This window comes from Eupeodes corollae, chromosome 3 (genome assembly GCF_945859685.1).
Source record: "Eupeodes corollae chromosome 3, idEupCoro1.1, whole genome shotgun sequence".
Lineage (NCBI taxonomy): Eukaryota > Metazoa > Arthropoda > Insecta > Diptera > Syrphidae > Eupeodes > Eupeodes corollae.
Window position 1 is genome coordinate 128699765 of NC_079149.1, and position 17114 is coordinate 128716878.

At 34.6% G+C, this 17114-nt stretch overlaps 1 protein-coding gene and 2 non-coding genes across 3 annotated transcripts in view; 2 read left to right on the forward strand and 1 right to left on the reverse strand.

The window, feature by feature from the left end:
- LOC129949037 (tyrosine-protein kinase Btk29A) overlaps nt 1-17114 on the reverse strand; it is a 247380-nt gene that overhangs the window by 190337 nt on the left and 39929 nt on the right. Inside the window, exons 3-4 of the mRNA XM_056060245.1 lie at nt 969-1064; nt 572-704 (exon numbers count right to left, since the gene is read on the reverse strand). Of these exons, the coding sequence (XP_055916220.1) occupies nt 572-704; nt 969-1064 (229 nt within the window). The remainder of the gene's footprint in view (nt 1-571; nt 705-968; nt 1065-17114) is intronic.
- Nucleotides 14018-14090, forward strand: Trnak-uuu (transfer RNA lysine (anticodon UUU)). Its single transcript has one exon. It is a non-coding gene; the product is annotated as a tRNA-Lys (tRNA).
- Nucleotides 16345-16417, forward strand: Trnak-uuu (transfer RNA lysine (anticodon UUU)). Its single transcript has one exon. It is a non-coding gene; the product is annotated as a tRNA-Lys (tRNA).

The window sequence follows — 17114 nt, forward strand, 5'->3', positions numbered from 1 at the left end:
TATCATCACCGTTTAAATAATTTGACAGTTGTCATTTCAAACGATAAAATATTATTTACCGACATACACAAGCTAATTTCAATGCGAATTTTTAACGAAGGGATATTTTTGTTTCCCAGGAGCAATATGTTTAAGTCTTGTTTTCTGAAAGCTCAAATGCTATCAAATAAGGTAATAATACAAACCAGTTGGAAGCGTATTTCTTGGAAAATTGTTATCGAACTTATTCTACATCTTTCTTAATTTTAATCTACCGCTTGTTTCTAGGTAACAAGGTCGTTAGAAGAAACTTTTCCTTCGCTTTTCTTTCATTCTATAAAATATATTAAATACAAAAACTCAATGAACAAAAAACTTCCTTTGAAAAATCTTCCAAAACGAGTCCTTTTCAAATTATTATATTTTCTTTTGAGACACATCTTTTCTTTGGGAAAAATCTTTACAAATCGAAGTTGATTCATTTCTGATCTGTGTATTTCTGAGTCAAGATGCGGATTATGAAATGTAATAAAAGCATCAATAGCATCATTTTCTTTTATTTTCCAGTTGCCAAAAGCTATAGAAAACTTACCTTGACGAATAGCTCTTATCCATTCAGCTCGTTCCTTTTCACTGTTAGCAACCAAATACAATGTGTACTGGGGCACGGACCTTGCAGCTGCTTGATCATCTAATTCACAATAACCAACTTGAAATGGATATCCCTTTAAAAAAAGAAGAAAGTATTAGTATCATATACAATCACTGTTTGAAGGAATACAAAACTAAAAGGACCCTACGCCTGATGCATTGCAACATGTGTATATGGCAGGCGAGTCCCTCTTTTTAAAAAAAGGAAACTTTGCCTCGTGTTCCTTTTGCACAGGATTTAAGGATAAAGTAAAAACAGGATTTTTTCTTGATTTCTTTCTTTTTGGTTTTGAAAGAAGAAGAAAAAGAAAAAAGTGTTAAGATGAATGAAGACTTACATCTGGGGCAAATGGATCACCGCCTTCACCGTTGACTGTTGCCGTCTCCACTAAACGTACTCCTTTGACTGGTATTCGACCCCTTTCGCGACGACGCTAAAAAATAAACAGGAAGAGAAAAGAAGCCAAATATAATATAAGAAAAAAAATACCTTAAGTTTTATTTAGTTCTTGAAATTAATACGTCTGAAGTTGGATACAAGTGGTTTTTAACATAAAAATAAGGGAGATTTTTGTGCCGTTTGGGGTTTTGCTGGTTCGTAATCGTAGCATAGTTGGTGGGTTTTTCGTTTTTAGTATTTAATACCATCTGCCACAGCACTGTGGTTAAGGTAAGTTCATACTGGTTGTTTTTTTTTTTGTTGCTTGGCTTGCAGTGATGAAGACGAAGAAGCCAAGAATTCAGGCTTTCGAAGGGTTTTCTTAAGGATCAACAGATGGATTGGTTTAGTGTAAGTTAAACATAAAAACAAATGAAATATATGAACAAAAACTTGAAGTTAAGGGGTTTCTATATTTTTGTGGAAAGGAAATAGGTAGAGGTATGTGCATTTTGAAGTTTTGCGAAAAAGGATACGCGACTTTAAGTAAGTAAGGGGTTGATTTATTTGATGGATTATGACAGAAGCAACATGTTGTTAACATCAGATTCACGTTCGGTTTTATTTTTTCTTAATTAAGATGAATGAGGGAATATTGGAATTTTCGTAATGGGAAGAGGAGAGGGGGATATATGAGAAGGGAAGCACTCAAGCACATATGGTCCAAATGTTGAAGAAGTTTGGTGCTTTTGGGTTAAAAATTAGAATACACGAAGAAAGAGTTGCTGGAGGATGAACTAGATCTTCTTTTTTCTATTTAGGGTCCGTCCTACGACTCAACTATATGTCTCAATAGAAATGTGAGAAGTATCGGCGGTTTTCTACGGATATACGTAACGCACCGTCATCCTTTTTTTGACATTAGAAAATGACATTAAAGTGGGAGTGAGATAAAATTATTAGACTTCAAAATGAATATTTTACTTGACGTTTAGAAAGTAACATTGTAATAAGAGTGAGAAAATATTATCAGACGTCAAAATGGCGTCTTACGTAAAAAAGTCGCATTGCAGTGGGATTGAGGTAAAAAAATTAGCCACCAAAATGAAGCGTTCAAGCAAGTCAGCAAAATTAAGATTTATTTCTGTCACTCCCACAAGTTTTTTTTTAAATGATAAAGTTGGTTTTTATAGTTATTTTATCACATAAGGTTTTTGAAATAGATTTTTTTTAAAAGTAATTTTTTTAAGTCGAAAACAGAACACAGCATCAATACTTTTAGTATCTTACTTAGATTCCTGAAACACTCAATAGTTATGAGCCTTCATTTGACTCTTTGTGAAGTGTTGAAAAATCTGGCATTTAATGATTTTATGGTTTTAAAAAAATAATTAGATTATTGTAATATTCGTGGGCTTATTTTCTTTTTTCAATTTTATTTGGTTTAAATTCTCCGTAAATAAGCAAATCATTCACTACTGCTTCCTTTATCGAAGCCCCAATCTAGACAGAGTGTCAACTTCTCGTGAAATTGATGCTTTGTCTGATTCCATACAAAGAATTGTTTCGTCCTATCCTCGTACGGAAATCGTTGTTACGGGCGATTCCAATGTACACAATTCTTCATGGCTTCAATATTCGGGCCACAAAACACCAGAAGGAGTGTGTGCTGAGATTTTCGCTGAGTTAAACCACCTAACTGAGCTGGTCAACGAGCCCACACGAATATCGGACGTGGTAGGTCGAGCAGAAAACACTCTTGACTTGTTTCTTACCTCTGACTCTGGTAAGTATACTATTAGTGTTCTATCTCCTCTAGGCACATCTGACCATTGTGTTATATCAGCAAATTCCTCGTGTAAAAACTCTCCAGTTAAAGAAAGAGCTCCAAAGAGAACCGTTTGCAATACGAGAAAGCCAACTGGTACGGTCTCAATAATTATTTTAGAATCTTTAACTGGTCACTATGCTTCCTAGATAGTGACGTTGACGCCAGAGCTGATATGATCACAAGTTTGATTCTCCTGGGAATGAGAACGTTTTATCCCGAACAGGGTTAAAAGCATCAGACCTACCGAAAACCCATGGTTCGAAGCGAGCTGTAAGGAGGTTGTTAGGGTCAAGAAGGTAAATTTCCGTTGTTTTAAAGCCAATCTAACTGAGAAATACCGAAATAAGTTCAAGCAAGCCAGGAAGGCCTGTAACACTCATATTCGACGGACCAAATTTGTACATGACCAAAAATTACGGCAAAAACATTTTTGGTCTGATTTCGAATCTGAACTTTGATTTTAACTATACCTGGTTAAATTTTAAAAAACACACACTTTAAACATTATTTTTTTATTTTGTTTTAACATATCTCAAAAATCTGACGTGAAAAAATAATTTTGGAGTGGGATAAATTAGGTTAATCGAAACATATCGAGAAAGTGCAATTTGTTTTCCACGACTAAAGATTAACCAGTCAAATCCAAAACTGTCAGTTTGTTCTATAACCTACACATCGGCAACACTTTGAAAAAAAAATGGTGGATTTATTTTGACACTTCATGATTTTTTGCTTTCCAACTCAAAGTAAAAAAATGTCGGCCTCAGTTGCCTATTTATTTTTAACTATCAAAAGGATAAAAGAAACAATTATTAGACAGCAACATCATATCTAGTGTAAACACAGTCTTACGTTATTTATCTGTCAAATCCATTACCAATTGACATTTGAAGATTGATAATAGAAATCGGAAATTTGTTATATTCGCTGACAGTTGAATTTTAAAGGTTGTCAATAGAATTTGGACTTATTTAGTTTTCCTTATTCTTATAAATTTACACATGTTATCAACAAAAAATAAACTTAATTTCTATAAAAAAAAGGTCTTTTAAACGTCAAAGTCAATGCATTTATTTGAAGGGACTATATCGACGCCACCGTGATTTTTAAATTGATGTTTTTATCAATGTAATGGACACATTTTTGTGTGTTCGTTGAAAGCAATTTTATCATTGAACAAAATAATAACCGCCAAATTAAAACACGTGCGATAATAATAATTATAATTCCATTTTTTCATTTTTATTTTCTGTTCTCACATGCAATGACATTAATTTATAAATAATTAATACAAAACTATTATGTCCGCCCACAATCTTCCTTCCCATCATCTCAAGTCAAGTGCATTTATAAAATTTAGAAAACTAACAAAATATTTACGAGTGTCGCTGTAAAATTCAACAACTCGTTTAGAAAATGCACACAAAATAAACCCCATAATAGCCGTGGAAATTGATATAAGTCAGGGTGACGAAACTATTATACGGAATATACGAGTAATCGCATTTTGTGTGCGATCCTTTGTTTGTTGTTTAAAAGGAAAAGTTTGTCGTTTTCAGAAAGTTTTTCAAGTGCCTTTGGCGCCAAACTATATCGCTGCCGCCAATGCTCAAAACTGATGCAAATAACCTGAATACAGAATCATTTTCAACAGATCCAAACGGAAAAAACAAACAACATTAACACGAACAATGCAATTTTAAGGGCAGCTTTGTAACTGTCAGATTTGCCTGTTGGGCGCCACTTTGAACTTTATTTTTTTCTTTGTTAATGGAATCAAAAGTGAAAAGTGGCATAGTTTGTGTGGATGTGGATGTGGAATACAAAATTAATCCACTTGAATGGGAAAACTTCTCCCACAGTATGCAAATCCAGACACATTATAGTTGCATTGGATTTTGTTGGCTGGATGGAGGATGGAAGAGCGGATAGAAGTGGCATCCACTTGAATGCGCCTCGCGTGGAAAGCTTTTTGTTAACACATTTGTGTACAATTAACTTATGCAAGATTTTCTCTCTCTCTCAATCTCCACCTTATAAATAATTCCACATGAGTTATGGTCCTTTAATTGATACTTTCACTGTTGCGGATTTATTGAAGTGTCAGTTAATCACGCCGCCGCACTCTACCACCACACCGACGAGCGACGTTGTTTGCTCCCACAATAACTACTAAGGCAGATGTCGGCTCCGCCACTGCTATCAAGCTAATAAATGAAAAATGTAAGTTCTGTCACTTTGACAGATGACAATTTTCGCAACGTGAACGCAAAGCATCATTAAGAGAGTCATGTCTGCGGTTGAGATTGCGTATTGTGTCATCTGTAGTGAAGTGTTGTTACAAGAACATCCTGCAGCTGTCATAATGTTTTGCAAAACTTACATTCCACAGATGCGGAACCGACAAAAATAAACGATAACCATATTGGTATTTATTATGTTGAGGACGTCAGTTACGAGCGTACTAATGACCCACTTACATTATACTCGCGCTTAAGAAAAAGCTTGTCGGATATTTCACTGTCTGGATGCGGATAGAGGAAATGAGAAAGAAAATATATTTGTGTTAACATGTATCCTTTTTGTGTCATTGTATCAAAAAGAGAGAGAAGATAGTTTGTGGTACGATTACACTAACTAAATAAATGAGTGAAAAGTGAATAAAACATCGAATTGTGTGTGGAAAACGCCCACAAGGTTCGTTCTTTCACTTCACACATATCATGGTTCTCAGTTCTCATGGACCAAACACTGAGTTTGAATTCGAGTATATATGGAATGGCATCTCATTGAAAGTTTTGCATTTTGGGTGTGGTGGGTGACACGAAGACGATGCTTGATAATATTGATACCATCATGGGAATTAGGGTCAGTTTATTATTCTACTCCATCACTGTTTGGTTCCCAATGTGCATTTTCTCATCCATATTCTTGATGGTTATTCATTGTGTGTTGGGGCTGTCGGAAGTCCATTAAAAGCGCATCATCATGTAGCTTATGTATGCATTTAATAAAAATGTCCCAAGACGGACATTTTATGCATGAACATGAATGGTTTGTGTTTTTTTTTTTTGTGTCATCATTATTATTTTCTCTTGTGTGTAGTTTTTGTGTCCATATAACAGCTGGGAAATTGCGAAAGTAATTCTTGAACATAAGCTTGAACAGATTAAAAAGGTAGCTGTCAAAAAGATAGCTCTTAAGATGACGTGTGATAAGTAAAGATAAATATGTGTGATGGTTGCAATTTGAATGGCTTAATTTACACGAAATTTGGGAAAGTTATCATCAAAAAAATGACAGTAAATAAGAAGAAAAAATTATAATCAAGGATGTCAGAAATTTAGTTCCGTCAAAAATTGAATGCAGTATTTGACATTTGCTGTGAGATGTCATCCAAAAGTTTTTTTGGAGATCTCATTTTCTTGGAATATGGTTAGTTAAATGTATCAGGTTTGAACATTGGCAACAAAAAATAGAATGAAAAGAACTAAATCTGGAAAACATTGTTACTTGTACTCTTTGACTCAAAGATCAAGGATCAAGAGGCATTCTCTTCTTTTGTTTTAGAACAAGAACTGTCACTTTTTAACTTAAAGAAAACGTTCAGAATTGAAGCCTTAAACACAATGACATCTTCATAGCTGATAGCGGAAATTACACAAAATATCACCAAAAGTAAGTGTGTAAAAGCCTAATGGCTGGTTTTCATACAAATGTTGAAGAAACATATAGAACTGTCGAAATATAAAATTTTATTCAACTTTTGAGACTGTTCAATTTACTTTTGCTATAACAAAAGCTCATTCTTTGTGATCAGCCAGTTAAAAAAATATCTCACGCCTCAGGGTTGAACATTTTGCTTTTTTTTGAGTTAGGCTCTGTTAACATTGTTCTAATTTGAAGTACTTCATCGATCCCAGTCGCTCGCCGCATAGGTAAAATCTGACATGTAGATACGTGAGCAAAATTGCATTATGGCTATCCGCAGTAATTTCACAAACTTAAGTGAATTTTCGTTGGGTTTTTGACATAAGCTTATGTTTGCTTATGCCTATTATAGTTGGGCCTTAAGTTTGCTTAAGTTAACGAAACTGAGACAAATTGAACGAAACGGAGATAGACTCCATTATGTTCACTCGTATTGAGATTCTTTGTATTCGCTCGTTTACTTATGAGCGCATATGCTAACTTATGCCTATTATAGTTGGGCCTTGAGTTTTTTAATTTACCCGACGATTTCTTTAAACAAATTCAACCTCGAAAGAATGCAGCCGACAGCCGATGTGCGTGAACCTTCCATGACAGCTGTTGTCAAACCAAGTGGAAGTGGCAGTAGTACATGTGGATTTTTATCTGTCATCGAGGAGAATCCGGGGCCTCTTCCAGACACAGCCGATGCAGGATGGTACCAAAATCTTATCAAACTCATCGCCTGTGGTGATCTTTTGATCTATACAGGACTGCTGTCAATGGCAAAAGTCTGGGCGAGTGCCAAGCTCGAGGTTGTTGCAAGGGAGAATATTCCTTGGCGGCCAAGAACACGTATAATGGTCCCGGCTCTACATAACTGCCCAGATATGATCATGAAATTGATCAAATCAAGTAATCCAAACCTCCCTACGCACGACTGGAAAGTCCCAAAGTTTGAGAAGAAGACAGTGGGTCACTATAGATCAGCTCTCGTGTATCAATAGGGAATCACTGGCTCCACTTGCCGAGACCAAAGGCGTGATTAGGTATGTTTTCGAAAAAATCGTGATTCGTATCTACAAAAAAGACAAAGATTCGCTTAACACGCCCCCCACAGAAGCCCCTTCAGCGGAAGGAAACGCTTCACTACCACCAACAATGGAAGTCGATGCAACACCACAAGTGGAACCATCGACCTCCACAGCCCCAAACAAGCCATCCGACGTGGAGGCTAAACTTATAGTCGACAGCAACTCCGACCGAAGACAACTCCTTAGGCATCACTCTGAGTGAGGAAGACCTATTTCATTCCTTCTCAGACGATGAAAACGCCGATAAAACAGTGTTGAAGTTGATCTGACTAAAAGTAGCAATGCTGCGATTAGTACAGATTAATATCCATCACGCCATCATAGCCGCAAACACCCTGGTACTCCGATTGAATAGAAACAAGGAAGACATCGTCTTGATACAGGAACCGTGGGTCTCAAACTCAATCATCAGAGGCCTCAGGGCTCCTGGCTATAAACTATTGTATGCATCGGAGAAAGGTGAACCAAGGTCATGCATGTTAGTAAAAAAATGACTTAAACGTATTTTTACTCCCCAATTAAAGCGACAAGGACACCACTACCGATGTCTTAACAACGGATAAAGCCACCTACTGGCTCATATCCTCTTATCTTGGCCACGACAGCCCAATTCCCAGGAGACAATTGCGGACGTGAAATCGAAAAAAGTTGGTCTCCTAATTCGTTCGGACGCTAACGCCCATCACACGGTATGGGGTAGCTCTGATATAAACGAGAGAGGTGAGTCCTTATTTGATAACTTACTAAGCACTAACCTACTCATAAGTAATATTGGTAATGAAGCCATTTTTGTAACGAAGAATAGGAAAGAAGTACTTGATATTACACTTACCTCTGACTCAATCCACAATCTGATTTCAAACTGGCATTTCTCAAAAGAGAATTCCTTCTCTGTCCACAGATACATTCAGTTTAAGCTCAAATATGTGGCAAATACATCTACGGGTTTTCACAATCACCGTAATACAAACTGGGAGCGATATAGGGAGGTACTAGCACAACTGCTTGATCACAACCTTCTTAAAAGCTCCTCCAGTAAAGATGAACTAGACCTTTCTGTGAATCATCTCACCGAAACCTTTAATGAATCAATGAGAACTTCATGCCCTGTAACCATTTTAAAGGGTAAAAAGAAACATCATTTTTGGTGTAAAGAACTAGAACCATTCAGAAAGAGCTGTCGCAAAGTACACTAGATCTCCTTCTGACTGGGACTTATACAAACAAGCTGTAAAGCAGTATACAAAATAATTAAGGAAGAGTAAGAGGTCTTCTTGGAGAAACTTTTGTGATTAAATAGAAAATACTTCAGAAGCCTCAAGACTCAGGAAAATTCTTTTAAAAAGTCCAACAATACCCAGTGCTTTAAAGACAGAAACAGGAACGTGGACTATCACAGATGAAGAATCTCTAAATCTGTTATTAGACCCCCACTTTCCAGGTAGCTCTAACATACTCAACGACTTGACATCAGAGTCTCAAGCTTCTACAAGCGATTTAGTTGATCTAATAACGCGGGAAAAACTGCAGTGGGCCATAGACAGCTTTGATCCATATAAATCTCCAGGACCAGACGGAATCATTCCGGCCAAACTACAAAAATGCTCAGACATGATCATTCCACAATTGGAAATCATTCTGAAAAGCTGTTTAAGGTTGAGATGTATTCCTAAAGGGTGCAATTAAATAAAATTTTCTTTTATAATAAATCAATTTTAATCTTTTATGTAACCGCTCTTAAAATGTTCATTTAAAGGGTTTTCTGCACACATATGACAATCTGTGACAGCCATGATGTTTTATCGGCATCTGTTAGATCAGTTGTTTACTACTCTCTCAGTGCTGCCAAATTAAAATGTCACTTTATACGATCGAATTGTTTGAACCCACAACTAACTTCAAAGTATTTTCATGAACATTTTCACAAATTGTATGGTAGAAATTGGATTATTCTTTTTCGTCCTTTTTTTGGTAAATGAAAACAAATAGACTTGTTGTCAAAATTCTCAAATTACTAATTCATTCAATGCTGAAAAATTAGATGAGCTATGGATCATCAGTAAGTAGAAGAATAGATACCTGTTCTCCCAAAAAAAACAAACTCAGGAAGGTAATTTATAGATACTTTACGTAAGACTCCTCCGCAATTATATATATTAACCTTTTCTACCTGAGATCATCTAAACATAATCGGACATTGACCTTTTCTGTCTAAATTAGATTGAGAATATTTTATAATTAAGAATGTTTGCTTACGACCACCCTAAGGCATAGTTACACGATACTTTTTCTTTTATATCCTCACAAAACAATCATATCTTCTCTTTCTCACACTCACTCCCTCAATATAGTTTAAAAACAGCCAGACTTCTTAGAAAAGCAATTTAACCATTTCAAAATAGAAAACAAAAAATACCGACTTTTATTATTCATTATTAAACCCATCATCATCTAAATATTTCAGCTTGTTTATTATTTTCCTAAGTCCTGTCCCAAGACTCAAGAGTATACAAAGTACTGACTAATTTCAAGAGATTAGTGTCTGAATCCTTAAGGTATGTTTCTACCTAGCTCTCAATGAATAAGAATTTAAAAAAAAGGTCAAACAAGTGCAGTACCACTTCTGGGGGACACAAAACTAACAACAACAAAGACAGCACTACAAATTGTTGACAAAATATTATAGTTTCCCTTTTTTCCATTTTTACGTAAGAACTGCCTTCTCACTTCTTCTTTTATTTTTATTTTGTGTACGTTAAGTCTTGAGTGCACTAACAGGTCCTTTTCGGTTAAGGGTTTTGAAATAAAGATTCGTTGATGTTTTTTTTTGTTTATTATGACTACAATGGATTTTTCTTAAAAGATATGCTACACCTTTACTGCAAGCGAGACAAAAATAACTCAATTACACCCGGTTATCACTATCAGTCGACAGAGTCTTGAAGAGGATTAAATCCCTTTAGGATCTTTCGTTTTTGATTCTGAGTTTTTGGCTGCATATTTGTCTACGAGGTTTTCTTTTATTTTTTTCCTTTACTTTCTTATTTTCTTTATTTAAACCCTTGTCAGACATTAATTCTTCTTTAGATACGTCACCTTAACGTTACCAACCGTGAAAATAAAAAGAAGACAATAACGGTCATCATCTTTCCATTCATATTATTTTATTTTTTTCATCGTAAATTCTTTTAACGAGGATAACGGTGGAAAATTTAAGCAGACTGCTTTTTCTTTCTTTTACTTTTGTGGAATAAGAAATGAATAAGAACGATGAAAAAAGGAGTAACACTGCAGAAAAAAATAGAATGAAAGAACGAACAGGAAGATACTTGGATAACAAATGACATTGGTGAAGTGGTAGGCTTTTCAGACAGCGACAATGACAACGACAACGACACTAGCGACAATGACAACGAAGTTGATGGAGAAAACGTTGACGTACGATCAAGATTCATCATCCTCATATTATTGTCGTCTTCCTTCGTCATAGTCATCGCCTTCGTCATCATCATCGTCATCCCACTTTGCAACGGATGTGATATCCTTTTTCTTTGCCTGACATTTCATTATGCCTTTTAGTTTGTAGGTTTAGAAGATTCAAGGAAGGTGGTCTACACGTATTGTGCATTATAAAAATAAAATAGGATTCAGGATGCTAATATGCAGAAAGTAGGTGGGTTGCAAAATGTATGCTTTAAGAGTCGCTCTTGAAATATTTTAGGAAGTCTTTCAAAAGTGTGACAGCAGTTACTTGACGTATATCAGCAGGTTTCTACGCAATTAGCAAAAAGAATGTTGACATTTTGTGTCAAAAGGAAACTCTTCAAGGTATTATTTTTGTATTAAGGTTAAATTTAACGAATAGACGTTTCTACTAAAAGTTTTTAAGAAAAAATGGAGCAAAAGTTGTCATATACACATGACATGAGAAGTGTCACGAGAAACAAATAAATACGTTCAAAAGACGAGTTTCGAAATGTTGAAGGATTCCTTTCGGAATTGTGAAAGTAATAGATTTATCTTCTACGTAATAATAAAAACCATTCAGAGATTTTGTGTCATGAGGCACTTTGTAAAGCTTTGTTTGAGATTTAAGACTTTATGGCTGAATCACAAACACGCTTCAGCTTCGGATTCGTCTGCGTTACGGTGGGCCTGCTTCGAGGTCGCTTTAAATGACATTTCTATTATTTCATCCCTATAAAGAGCAAATATTGTGTTCGATGACATTTTTTTACAGATGTTGAGCTGTCAGACAAAGTAAATGTTCAGATAATTGAACTAGAGCTTCCATTTGGAGTCACATTACGTTACATTACGTTCTATTCCTTACGATTGTCAAACGAAACGTGAGCTCGAAGCTCCATTGTGATAGCATGCATTAAATTCCTGTGGCTAAACTCGTAAACGTCAGATGATGCCGAAGGCGAAGCTTGTTTGTGATTCAGCCATTAACGCTACAAGCTTTATACAAATTTGAGCAAAATTTGTCATCTACACATAGCGGTAAATGTCATTTCTAATCTGACAAAAGAGGAGTTGTGACTGGTATTAAATTGTCTTAAACAGATATGCAAAACAAACGTATTTTCTTCAAATTATTTATGATAGTTCTGTCAAAGAAAATGACAGCATTCGACAAATCATTCTTTTTTTTAACGACAGATACTGTCAATGTCAATAATGCTAGATTTTGATGTAACATACAAATTTGGTGATTTCTCTCCAATTCTTCATAAGTTCCTTAAAAGTTGACCAGGTGTCACTTTGGTCGTTCAGTGGTAGCATCGTTGATAGTGAAAACCTATGTGTCAGTTTGTTCATGTAATAATTTGAATGCAAAATTATGGAGAGTGCTATTGAATGCCAGGACTTACAATGAATGCAAAAGAATAAACGATGTCTTGAAAAATTGCTAATAAATGATTGTCAAATGATTGATAATTGCATGATTTGAGGTCCTAATGTCAAGTGATCTCACTGAATGTTTTCATTTCTATAAAATGACAAAAGAATGGATAAGGTTAGCTATCGCTTTTTTTGTTTTTAAACCCAATTCCCACTGATTAGCTGAGCCTTTCAATGAACTTCGCCCTTTTTAATACTATTCATTTATTTTGTTTCCGGGATCGAATTTTTGGCATTTTAATACATTAATCATAAAATACAAAATGCTTTTCAGACTAGAAAGTTAAGCAGATGAGTTATTTATTAAACAGAAGTCGAAAATATTCAAGCCTCGAAGCTCTATGGGTGATATAAAATGCCTTGAGCAGAATACTTCAGATTATAGGTACTTATTCATAAATTTGAATTCAAGCATACAAATATTTTGCACAAACCCATTCAGTTTCAATTCAATAATAGATATCAATTTTTAAATATTTATTTGACAGCTTAAAATGACCATGACCTTCATGCTTATACTCCCACTTAATATTTTCAATACAAATTTCAAGTCAAACAAACAAACTTTTACTAAAATTTCTTCAGAAATCCCCAAAAACAAATAGCTTTTAATACCTATCTGCATAATCTTTAGTTTATTTTTTGTTTTTAAATTAAAAATCATTGATCTGTGCTTAACCTTGTTTGTGGTATTTTTGAATTAAATAAAAAAAAATAATAATAAATTACAAAATGTTTATAACAAATCCAAGTTAACAATGCAAATCGGTGTTCTTCTTTGTAAAGTTTGTCGGTAATTAGTGATCAATGTGGCGCTAATATCGATAGGGAGAAGAACGTACGAAGCGACATCTAAGGAACTGTCAAAGAATTTATTGTTTTAGAGATGAGGAAGAAGGAAAATCACCAGTCAATGTACTAAAATGTCATGACACAGTTACGAGGGTGCCGGAGTAAACAAAACAAATGTCAACTAATTCGAATTTAACCTTCAAAATATGAACGTAGACAGGTGATAACGAATGTTCAAAAAAAAGGGGGAAAATTTTAAAATTTTACAAAATAAAAAGAAAACAAGCAATTAATGAGCTTGCTATTGGGAAACCCCATATTCTCTCAGGTAAGGTAGTCATACCGACCATAGAAGAAAAAGGGATGGACAATCATAACACATAGATTGCAATCAACAAAAATAATAAACAAATATAATGGTGTCGCGTCTAACCGTACCATAATCAACCCCAGTCTATTTTTAGAGTAGTTTGTTTTTGCTTTTTTGCTGCCTGGCCAAAACAAATATTTCACTGTTGAATGGAAGGTATAGCAATAGCAGCAGCAGCTGGTAAATGTCCGAGACGCGAAGCCAACAACGACGACGCGACGTTGGCGATGGTGATTTCTGATTCAGCGCCATTATTATATATTTAATCTTTGACCGTTTAGAATCGTTCGTTATATTTGCAATCGTGTATATTCTTGACAGCGGCCCGGATAGCTCAGTCGGTAGAGCATTGGACTTTTAATCCAAGGGTCCAGGGTTCAAGTCCCTGTTCGGGCGAGTTACATTTTTGGCAATTTTTAAATAATTAATTTAACCTGGAGGAAAGGAAGTATTTCACCATAATGGAAATATGTTGAAGAATTTATGTGGAGTAATTAAATCCAATAAGAAAATTAGATTTGAAATTCTGAGAGAAGCAAGAATTGTTAATTGCTTAGAAAACAATGGTAAGTATAAATTAATGGTAAGTATCGAAGAAAGTGACATAAGACAGTACTTTCTGCAAACACTTCCTAAATTTCTTCTTAATAATCACTATTTTTGACAGATAAGAAAATAGGCGTGTTTAGCGAAGTAAGAAATCTAATATTTTGGGTTCCGTCTGGACCAACTGTCAAATTTTGCTAAAAGAATCATATAAACTGAACTATGAAGTTACTCTTATTTTCCTGAACACTTCTCATAACTGCATAAGTGACATTAGACAGTACTTTCTGCAAACACTTCCTAAATTTCTTTATAATAATCATAATTAAAGGCCTCTTATGTCACCGAAGAATGCTACTATTTTTTGACAGATAAGCAAATAGGCGTGTTCAGCGAAGTAAGATATCTGATATTTTGGGTTCCGTCAGGCCCAACTGTCAAATTTTGCTAAAGGAATCATATAAGCTGAACTATGAAGTTACTCTTATTTTCCTGAACACTTCTCATAATTGCATTAGTGACATTAGACAGTACTTTCTGCAAACACTTCCTAAATTTCTTCATAATAATCATAATTTAAGGGCTCTTATGTCATCGAAGCATGCTACTATTCTTTGACAGATAAGTCTATAATATAAACTGAACTCTAATCATATAAACTGAACTATGAAGTTACTCTGATTTTCCTGAACGCTTCTCATTTTTGCATTAGTGACATTAGACAGTACTTTTTGCAAACACTTCCTAAATTTTTTCATAATAATCATAATAAAAGGGCTCCTATGTCTTCGAAGCATGCTACTATTTTTTGACAGATAAGAGAATAGGCGTGTTCAGCGAAGTAAGAAATCTAATATTTTGGGTTCCGTCTGGACCAACTGTCAAATTTTGCTAAAGGAATCATATAAACTGAACTATGAAGTTACTCTGATTTTCCTGAACACTTCTCATTTTTGCATTAGTGACATTAGACAGTACTTTCTGCAAACACTTCCTAAATTTCTTCCTAATAATCATAATTAAAGGGCTCTTATGTCATCGAAGCATGCTACTATTCTTTGACAGATATGTCTATAATATAAACTGAACTCTAATCATATAAACGGAAGTATGAATTTACTCTGATTTTCCTGAACACTTCTCATTTTTGCATTAATGACATTAGACAGTACTTTCTGCAAACAGTTCCTAAATTTCTTCATAATAATCATAGTTAAAGGGCTCTTATGTCAACGAAGGATGCTACTATTTTTGACAGATAAGAGAATAGGCGTGTTCAGCGAAGTAAGATATCTGATATTTTGGGTTCCGTCTGTAATATAAACTGAACTCTAATCATATAAACTGAACTAAACATAATTAAGGGGCTCTTATGTCATCGAAGCATGCTACTATTGTTTAACAGATAAGAGAATAGGCGTGTTCAGCGAAGTAAGATATCTGATATTTTTGGTTCCGTCTGGCCCAACTGTCAAATTATACTAAAGGAATCACATAAACTGAACTATGAAGTTACTGTTATTTTCCTGAACACCTCATAATTGCTATTTTGTTAAATTTTTGTAGCTGTTATTAAAAGAATTCGTCAGCTGTCACCTTTTGCTGTTAATTTTTGTTTTTAGAGAAATTCGATATAAAGCAGAAAATGAAGACATTTTGTTAAGTTCAAGTTTATTGGTTTTTAGTTCCTATCTGGCATTTCCGGGATATAGCTGTCAGTTTTAACAATCAATAATTCACTGTACAAGAAAGTCCTATGTATCATTTGATATATATATGTATTTAAATTCTGTTATATTATTGAACAGAATAAACGAATATTTTTTCTGTCATTATATCGATACCTTATCTTATCTGTGTCAGTGACTTTTTAACTGTCATTTTGTTAACTGACAGAAAAAATGTCACTAAAGAAGTGTTGCTATTATGTTGAAAATGTTCTGTTTCCCTCGAAACTTATCGAAAACAACGAATGATTCAAATGAATATAAGATAAGATAAAACTAAATTTCAAGAAGAATTTCACAACAATTTGTTTGTTCAATTTTAATTAGTTCATTTATTTATTTAAGCTGCTTCTTAATTTCAGGAATTTTGGTTAACAGCCCGGATAGCTCAGTCGGTAGAGCATTGGACTTTTAATCCAAGGGTCCAGGGTTCAAGTCCCTGTTCGGGCGAACAGTTTTTTTAAATTTTTCTTCGTTACATGACATGATAATTTGACTGCCTCTCCCAAAAGTTATAAAATCCTGTCAGGAAAAATTTTCAAGTTTGGCAGAAAGTTGTAGGTCCCCTTTTTACTTGATTAGCACTTTGGTGTCACATTGCCGCGTATTATATATTACTTCCATTAGCTTAAGAACCCTTTACTAATTTATACACAAGCATCGTTGATATCACAAGTAAATGATGAAAGATTACTCCAACTTATTTTCTCAGAATGTCATTAATTTGTTCCACTTAATTTGTCAAATTCATACAAAAACTAACATTCGTTTGATGTCTCCCCCGAAGAACAAATAACAATGAACATTTCTCTCACTATCACATTCACAACCTATTAACCAAACATTTAATTTCCACAAACAATACATTTTCCACGAAATTGTAAATTCTGGATTCCATTTAAGGAGATAAATTCGAATTTTTCATTTTATTTGCTTTTTTTTAAATCGCACTTTCTCCCACCGAACTCTCTCAATCTGAATTTCATTAATTTCATGTCATCTTACTTTTGGATCGTTTAATCACCCACAGCCGAACTAACATGAGATCAGATATTGAAAGGAAGATTCTTCTTCCTTGAAACTATCACGTTTCACAGTTGTAAATGCCAAGACCTCGAGATAGGTATTGGGTTTTTCCATTCACACA